The sequence below is a fragment of the Paracoccidioides brasiliensis genome (assembly GCF_000150735.1).
Source record: "Paracoccidioides brasiliensis Pb18 unplaced genomic scaffold supercont2.2, whole genome shotgun sequence".
In the NCBI taxonomy this organism is placed as follows: domain Eukaryota; kingdom Fungi; phylum Ascomycota; class Eurotiomycetes; order Onygenales; family Ajellomycetaceae; genus Paracoccidioides; species Paracoccidioides brasiliensis.
This window is the reverse complement of record NW_011371359.1, coordinates 3,425,843-3,434,768: the sequence shown is the minus strand read 5'-3', so window position 1 is coordinate 3,434,768 and position 8,926 is coordinate 3,425,843. Positions and strand designations below refer to the sequence as shown.

General features: G+C 48.0%; 3 protein-coding genes across 3 annotated transcripts in view; 1 reads left to right on the top strand and 2 right to left on the bottom strand.

The window, feature by feature from the left end:
* The window catches only part of PADG_11405 (alcohol dehydrogenase 1), a gene marked incomplete at both ends in the record, with an annotated part of 1,559 nt that extends 1,048 nt beyond the window's left edge, over window positions 1-511 (top strand). Inside the window, one exon of the mRNA XM_010759652.1 lies at window positions 416-511. Coding sequence (XP_010757954.1) covers window positions 416-511 — 96 coding nt within the window. The remainder of the gene's footprint in view (window positions 1-415) is intronic.
* Window positions 512-1,509: 998 nt separating this feature from the next.
* PADG_02270 (sodium/hydrogen exchanger 3) lies at window positions 1,510-4,300 on the bottom strand (the record flags this gene model as incomplete). Its single annotated transcript, XM_010758989.1, has 6 exons — window positions 1,510-2,891; window positions 2,954-3,482; window positions 3,550-3,683; window positions 3,775-3,924; window positions 4,126-4,158; window positions 4,261-4,300. 6 exons carry the CDS (start codon window positions 4,298-4,300, stop codon window positions 1,510-1,512), a joined length of 2,268 nt encoding a protein of 755 aa, XP_010757291.1.
* Window positions 4,301-5,583: 1,283 nt separating this feature from the next.
* PADG_02269 (uncharacterized protein) lies at window positions 5,584-8,028 on the bottom strand (the record flags this gene model as incomplete). The annotated part of the gene is made up of 4 exons (XM_010758988.1): window positions 5,584-7,178; window positions 7,271-7,592; window positions 7,678-7,717; window positions 7,841-8,028. 4 exons carry the CDS (start codon window positions 8,026-8,028, stop codon window positions 5,584-5,586), a joined length of 2,145 nt encoding a protein of 714 aa, XP_010757290.1.
* Between the last annotated feature and the right edge of the window lie 898 nt (window positions 8,029-8,926).

Here is an 8,926-nt window from a genome sequence, read left to right as displayed (position 1 = left end):
CTCATGCTACTGCTGAACTTCCGTCCAGCAGCGACAGCTACGTGGAGGTCAAGAAGGCACATCGTCGCATCGCTTGCGGCAAATGCCAAGCTACAAGCACCCGTATTCGACACGGTGGTGCGGATGATCAATATCAAGGGCAGTTACGTGGGTAACCGGCTGGACGCGAAGGAGGCGGTTGACTTCTTCTGCAGAGGCTTGATCCAGGTGCCATATTAAGACAGTGCATTGCAGGAGCTGGGGAATGTTTTTTCGCTGATGGGTAAGTTTTTTTTTTTTTTTTTTTCCCTTTTCATTTCTATATCGTTCCGGTCCCGGGATCTTCAGAATAATAAAATTAGATACCTGTTAAAAATTAAAACACGAAATAACCACCATTAAAATAATTGCTAACATGTCTCTTCTCGATAAACAGATCAGGGGAAGGTCGCAGGCCGCTACGTCCTCAAGATGCCAGAGTAGACGGAGCAATCCTCGACGGAGTCATCATGACTTTTATGGAAATGTATGAAACCTTTGGGTTTGTGGAAATACAAACCGGAGGGCTGGTGGCACAAAGGCCTCCTCTCTGATATTTTCAAATGTCTGATAGTTGCGTGCACGATTTAAATATTTATAATTTGTTCTTAAGAGAAGTAGGGTTGGGAATCAGAAAAATAAGAAACATAGAAAAAAAAAAAAAAAATGGGGAGTCGGTTCGAACGCGGCAACGGAGCAAAGGATGACAGAAAAAGCATTGGGGGGCGGTCGATGGCTGACAAAGCTGTGATCCCTCAGCTCAAATCAAATATAAAGGAAGCGCCAATTCTCCTCCTCCTACAGCGTATGAGTTTCAGATGAGATCGAGTTACTTTGAAATAGCAGCACTGAAGAACTGAAATAGCACTGAAGAACTGAGGCTGAAATTACTTCGCTTCCAAATCAAATTCTCTGACACTATGCAGATAACAGGAAAAGCAGAGGACGGGGTGGGATATGCAATTTGTTGCCACGCTGCCATGTACTTGTTCTGTGTTCTTCATCAAACCCATGACCAGCAGCTGCCTGGCGCTGGTAGAAAGGAAGTAAAAATGACCAGTCTAAAACACATAGGGACAAAGAAGAAGAGAAGAAGAAAAAGGATATACAGGTATGTGTAGTTGAGTTCATACGTAAGAGAAGAGGGTGGGGAAGCCTTAGGCATAGAGGTGAGGTGCAAAGGCCGATATGGCTGCACGCTTCCATCCATCCATCCATCCATCCACCAGGGCATCGATGGCCTTAGGCTTCCAGGCGAATGAGAAAATCCGGAGCTTGTTGGACAAACCAAATAACATTGAAAGGGGCAAAGATAAAAGTTAATACAAGAACAGTTACTTACAACCACCAAACTGCGCAAACAAATAAACAGAAAATCTCACAGAGAAAGGGCACAAAAGGGGGGATATACATAACATGATATGTCGGTGTACCGTAGATAGTTGCACAGTACCAAGGCAAGCAAACTCAAGGGAAATTACATAATAAAATCTATACCGCTCCAGGACCCTTGTGATGATTATGATGGCCCGGCCCCTGATCCAGCAACAACTTCGGCTTAATATAATCCTCATCCAGCTGCTTAAACCATGCCGCATGATCCCCATTTCCAGCACCGGACAACAGATCTCGAATCACAGCCGTTGCACCCAGTTTTGAAGATGAAGAACCCGTACCCTGTGACGCCTCAGCCACGACGCCCGACGACGCAATTCCATCTCTTCCAGAAGACCCTCCAGTGGTACCGGGAGTAGCACTTACAGGGGAAAGACGTTGTTGCGCAGACGTGGGGGCCTGCGTTGCTGCTGGATACAAGCCAGCCGATTGTGCCCTGAGATGTGACGGGGCAGCGGGCGGGAGATCATCGTCCGAGAACGTATCAAGATCCAGATCGAAGTCGTCGATATCCGCGTCGTTATCATGCGTGCCGCCGGTGCGGGTGCGCGTTGTAGGCCGCTGGGCGGAGGAGGGATTTCTGCTCAAAGATGCTGATCCGCCTGTATCTCCATCGTCAGCACTGCTACCACTGACACTTCCGCCGTTACTAGTGTTGTGTTTTCCAAGCAGGTTTTGTGCAGATGCAAGATCATGGGACCGATCCTTACGCCCTTGGTTATATCCTGAGTTTTTCCTAGCGGCAACGGATGATGTGTGGGACGACTGCGGGGTGCCAGGGGTACCGCGACCGTTGTTTCCGCTCGAGAAGCCCTCTGCCATGTTCTCGCGATCTAGGTTGATGGTGTCGAGCGGTACGGGGTAGGCGCGTCGCGGCATATGTCCCAATCCAGTTCCGCCACGTTTATAGTATGTTCCTCCATTGGTGATTTCGATGTCAAATTCGTCATCAGAATCGATCTCTTCGATGACACCAGTGCGGATCTCCAGGATCTCAAGCATGCGTGCTGTCGTCCCACCGAATATGATGACTGTCAGGACGACGACAACGAGAACTGTTGCCCGCAGCGCTGGTGCGTTGGTGCCTTCAAGGCCGGCCGCAAGTGCAACACCAACTGCTCCACGAAGACCTGCCCAAAAGAGCATACCCTGATAGGCAAAGGGGAGCTCATCGGCAACCTCCTTCCCACGACGCTTGGCTCTATATCTAATAAACCAGTTGATGGCCTTTGAAAGGGGGAAAACAGACATGTATCTTGCAACACAAATCCCAACAACTGCTATCATTATGAATAGCGGTTTGAACTGCAAATTTGGCTCTGTGAACAAGTCCAGGCCAAGATAGATAAATATGAAATTCTCTGAAAGTTGTGCCAGCACCTGAAAGATATATTTCGTCGTAAGCTGTGTCCGTCGCGACATGTTGTAATATGCGTAGTGTTTCAATGTGATACCGCAGAACAGCAGCGACACAATTCCTGTTGCATTGTTTGCAATCAGCAAAAACTTATGTTTTTAAGGGTGAGAAATAAAAGCTTACCGGACAAATGAACTCCATTCGAAAAAAAGTAACTAGCATATGCAATCAAGACGATAAGGCAGCTCTCAATCTTTGGTTCCCGCCGCACATGGGTGTACTTCAAGCCCAGCGCAGTAAATATGCCCACAGCTACCCCAATCACCAGGCTTCCGAAAAACACAAGCAAGAATACACCAACAGCCTCGAACAAGCTTAGCAGCGTTAGCGATCCAGCTGCGCTCCCTGGCTTATATCTCTGGGCCGTTTCGAAAAGGACAATAGCGATAGCATCGTTTAAGATCGACTCCCCAAAGATCACTGTGTAAAGCTTCGGTTCGACCTTGTACACGTTGAAGATGGCAAGGATGGTGACGGGGTCTGTTGCAGAAAGGGTAGCTCCGACCGCAAATGCCTCGACAAGCGATATCGATAAGCCTTCTAGGGGAATCAAACACCACAGGTATAAAATAAGGCCCAGAACCAGTGCTGAAATAAAAGTACCCGCAAAAGCGAAGGTGAGAATCGTTCCTATATTTCTGAAGAAATTGGCCTGTTCTCTATAATTAACAGATGGTTCCAAAACTCCATTTCATTATACACATGCCTGCCAACCATACCTGGTGTAATTCATACCCCGAAGCCAAAATAATAGGCGGAAGAAGCAGGTTGAAGAAAAACTGATAATTGAAAGTCACAGAAGATTGTATTAGACTCCCCGGAGTCAATCGAATAATCAAACCAACGGTCATTCCTGCATTGCAGAAGCAACAGTCAGTCAGCTTACTAGTGATTCAAGAACAAGACCACTGTCATCGGACAGAAAGGCAGAGATCCGAACTCACCCGCAAAAATCGATATAACGGTCTCATGCACCGCTTGAACTTTTTTCTGCTTCAATGTGTAACTTGTAAAGAGCGCCGTGATCAAGAGCATAATCAAGATGAAAAGGGCCCATGATGTAAACAGCTCTTTCTCACCGGCTTCAGGGCTTTCTGTATCATCGAAGAAACAACCAGGTTAGAAAACCTGCTAGTCAACCTCTCCAAAGCCAACTTGCTCCATCCCCCCAACCACTCTGCGCGAGTGCACATGAAACTGGCGGAAAGGTGGACAGCAATAGATAACAGCAACATCAAGAAAGAGGGGCAGCGGGGCCCACTGGGAGAAAGGGTATAGAAACAGATATGACGAACCATCGGGATCAACATCATCCTCGACCCTCTTGCCTGTAAACACACACGAGTTAGAGAGAACAAATCTAAGTAGTGAGCTAACCAGCCTCCTCCCCCCCACCAAAAAAGAAAAAAAAAAGAGAGAGAGAAACACACATAAAACAGCACCCAAAACCTCTTCTACAAACTCCGCCATCATGGTAACAGGTGACAATGATCTCAACAGCAGCCCAATTGTATTGTATTGTATCGTATCCTATCCTATCCTATGCGAATCCCGTTCCGCACTTCCTTCTTCCTCCACCTATACCCTTATACCCTCTCAGCTTCCGCAGCTATCGCTACTCCGGCTAGCAGTCGACTCGGATAGGACGTAATGGTGATGAAGACGAGCTCTGGGCGCAAGTCGGTCCTGGGGTGTAGCAGACAGCATTCATAATAAATTAATAGGAAAGGTCAACTGTGACGGTGACGATGCGCAGCAGGAGAGGTAGTGGTAGTTGTAACAGTAACAGTAATGGTAACAACTGCTGCAGGAGTAGTTAGTTGGCCGGGTAGAGTTAAGAGAAAGAGAGAGAGGCATTCAACCTTGTGACAGCGAATGACGGCGATGACGATGACGGTGGTTGGTTGGTTGTGGTGGGTTGAGTCGCTCGTCTTATATCTGCCCTTGTCAGTTAACAAGGTTGGGCGCCGTTGGAAAGAGGTTCGCCCTTGTCCTATGGCTGTATGCGCATCCCTATCTCTGGAGGGAGAGACAGCTCGGAAGTAAACAAATGAACTGCTGGGGCTGTGGATGCTTGCGATGATGAAGTGAACAGAATTATGGAGCTGTAATTAAGTTGTGGTGGAGTGGACGAGATGGCGATGGTAGATGGCGATGGTAGATGGCGCCTTTCCCCATTCAGCGGAGGGTTGGTGCTGCCTTAAAGGGCGAATATCCACCCCCAAAGTTTCAAGTTCGAAACGGCGTTGATTGTCGATAGATAAGCAGCTCATGGGCTGGAGCAGGTGGAGGACGGGGGAGGGGAAGGGATATGAGGAGTCTCAGGAGAGGATATGGAGTTTTAGAGGGCGGATCTACGCCTGATCTACAGTTCTTCTGGCTTCTTCATTTATAACTAATGGTTTAGTTACTGTCCCCGGCGACTAAGTGTTGAAAACGCTGCTACTAATTATATCTGCAAGCATGAACAAGTAAAATACAACGTGTGAGAGCAGCTGAGCTAATTTAGAGAAGATTGAAATCAGCACAGTAAGTCGCTGTTAACAAAGTATGCTATAGGGTAATCCCCAGATAAAAAATGCCTGTCTAAAAGTTAGACAGTATGGCCACCCTGAAAATAAGCAATGGTGGGGGGGAAAAAATCACAGCAAAAATCACAACAAATACAAAGACACCTCCTCAAACCCCACCGAGAAGCAAACAAAGCAGCCAACCAATGCACAGCAGTTGCTCTCCCACCTGCCCCTCCCATTTTACACAACATCCCTCATTCTCCTCAACCTAGATCTTGACCCCGCCTTCCCATCACTCCCCTCCCCAAGCCCCCTAGCAACCCACGCGGCACCAATCGCCGCAAGACCGCCAAACCTCAAGACCCAGCCAACAGAATCATCCCAGGGCTCCCCGCGAGGCTTCTGCAGCGCATTGAAGATGACGCTGCTCACCAGCGTGGAGAGAATCTGCGGACATGATATGGCCACATTGTGGATTCCGAGGATGATTCCCGCTTGGTCGGAGGTGTCGTTTTCGTCATAGTCTCCTTCTTCATCTTCACTTCTGTCTTCATCTTGATCTTCTGCTGCTTCGTCAATATTGCTGCCGTCGTCTTCATTCTCACCTTCGGAGCTGGGTTTGACATGGTTACCGCGGAACGGTGCGGATGTTGAAGCAGATGAAGCTGGGATGCAACGAGAAGGAATGGAAGCACCCCCATCCTGTTGCACCTCCCTCTCCTCATGTCCATCACGACTATTTTCCTGATTAGAGGCAACGCCATCCTGTTCCCGCCCCCCAGCCGGGGCCGGAGGAAGCGATCCCCCAGCAGCCTCCAATCTAGCTTGATGCAGCCGATATCTCCGCCTCCGCTTCTTAGCATCACTATTCGCCACCTCCGCCGAAATGAGCGCAAAGGGCGCCCACAGCGTCAGCGCCCACGATACGCCAACAAGAGCCACAACGAACGTCCCACCCTGCGGAGTGCGGATGAAAAACGTGCTGAACATGCACGCGCTAAACATGATGTGAGACATGAGCCAGGCGCGGTGGAGGGTGAATCCTGGTATCTGCAGATGGGAGAATGGCGTTGGCGCCTCTGCCTCTGGGCTCGTAACAGCCGGTTCGACGGTTTCATTGGTCGGTGCTAGGAGGACGGCTACGGATGATGCGGTGATGGATACGGCTGATGTTGATTCTCTGCGGCTAAGGTATGGGTGTAGTGAGGTGTCGGGGGCTACGGCTTTTGGTGTTTGAGATGATTGTCGGTATGTTGGCACGACGAGGAGGGGTAGGATCATGCTGGCGACGAATGAGACTATCGCGTAGACAAGTAATGCGAAGGTACCCACACGAGTCGCTGCTTCCCACGCCTCATCGATCTCTTCGGGAGGTAAATGTGGGTGTTTCTCAAATATCGGATTAACATATAGCTGTCCGATATACGTCGTGCAGTAGAAGAGAAACGGGAACCACCCGATCCACGCAAAGAGCTGGACTTCGCATACCTTGCGTATCTGCGGGGGAAGGCTGCGGATGGATTTAAAGACTTGCTTAAAAAAAGCAACAACTCCCGGATTATCCGAGGATGGAGGCCCTTCGAGTTGGGGATCCCGCTCTGTAATGTATAGACAGCTGATCAACAGTGTGATGCCCAGTGACAGAGAAGCAATCATGCACAGGACTTGGAATTGTGTCTTTCCAAAAAATGGGAGTATTTTGGGAAGGTTGAGATAGCCCAATATATAGCCCACGATATTTCCAATGCCAGTGAGCCTGCTTGCCCATGCATTTGCTGATTCTTGTTGATGCGCAGGTGCATTATCAACTATAAAAGCTCGGATTGTCGCTTGAACTAAAACCATCCAACAAAGTAAATATAGGACTCAACACAGGAAGCCACATTTTGGCAGAAAAATGTTATAAAAAAAATATAGCAAGGCTCACCAGTATTAATAGCAAAGTCAAGGCAATACATCAAAATGGTCGCCAGGACGATAGATGTAACCTTAACGCCCGTGGAGCGGAAGGGAACACCAAAAATGCCCAAAACCCCGCCGACGATCTCGCGGGCCCATGCAAGTGCAAGAAGGGATATTATCGTGGCAATTCCGCCTCCGATCATAAATGGTTTCCTCTTCCCCCATGGTATCCGGCAGTTGTCGCTGCAGATGCCAACATAGGGCTGGACAAGCGTTCCAGTTAATGGCCCGGCAATCCACACAAAGGCAAGGAGGGATTTATCCATCCCGAGTGAAAGCAAGTAAGGCTATGTATGACATAAGTTAGTTGTGTTTTTAAAGAACGAAAAAGGAGGACGGGACAGAGAATGAATAATATCCCAAGGAACATACAGATCCATTTGACAGCTCAACAGACCAAACCATTTGTAGCCTGTACCGTACCGAATCACATTTGGAATAAGATTAGCAATTCAATTGAATTCCCAACCATATGAAACATATAACTTTTCGTTCATGGTCAAGAAACATTTCAACCGCAGATCAGGATACATACCCGCCAATACTCAACGTCAGCAGAAAGAGATACAAACTGCTCTTTCGCTCCCCATCCTTGCTGGACTCCTTCGCAAGCTCTTCCTCATCATTACCCCTGAGTGTTGTGGCTGGTCCCTGCGATGATTGTTCATCAGTGCCAAGCAGCGGGAAACGATCCTCCCTTCTGTCCGGCAATGACGAGTTCATATGAAGGGAGATCAAACACAGGGGCTCAGTCTTCCTTTTTTTTTTTTTTCTTTCTTTCTTTCGTGGGAATTTATCGCGGGTGGGGTATCATGTATATCTCCTGCACCTCTCTCCTAACACTAAACGCGTTTATCCGTGTGCTGTATATGAGCAAAGTACAAATGTAGTTCTGCAGCGACCCTCAATGCAAACCGAAATAAGTTTTCCTCCCACCACGTGTCGCTATCGCGTTCTATCTGAAACCCGGTATCGTAGCCGGGTATTCCGATGGATAGGTAACGTATGAACGAGAGGGAATAGAGAGAGGAGAACAGGACTTCAACAAAAAAAAAAACCCTCCGTGATAAGAAAGAATAGAAATGAAACCCGATTCCTCAATATATGATCAACAAAGCGCCCGGTATCGGGGTAGAAATAAGGAATATCGACATTCAACCAGCACAATAAACTACCCAGTCCAAATCGCCCTGTTCTTTCCACGAAACAAAATCGGAAAGCTATTATTCTATCTTCTTCGTTGAGAATGAGAGGATAAGTCAAGGATTAAAAACGCCAACCACTCAACGAGGATGTAATGCGTCAAAAACACTGTAATGAGCGTTCAGAGGAACAGAAATAGAATGGCTTAACTGGGCATATGCAGGGAACAGAAGCTGATGAATGACCAGGTTGTAAAACTGGCGTAATGCTATTGGAACAAATAATTTATCTCGTCATCGGAATCACATTTGCTTATGGCGTTTCACTTTCTGAGTAGAGGAGTAAATAACCTGTTGTGTGAGAGAGGCAGCTATGTATCCTTGTACGGTATTGAAGACGATGCGACCGGGCATCATATATAGGGCCCGGAACAAGGAAAACCCGGACTGCTGTGACCAAGGCTAAGCAGTGGGGAGGC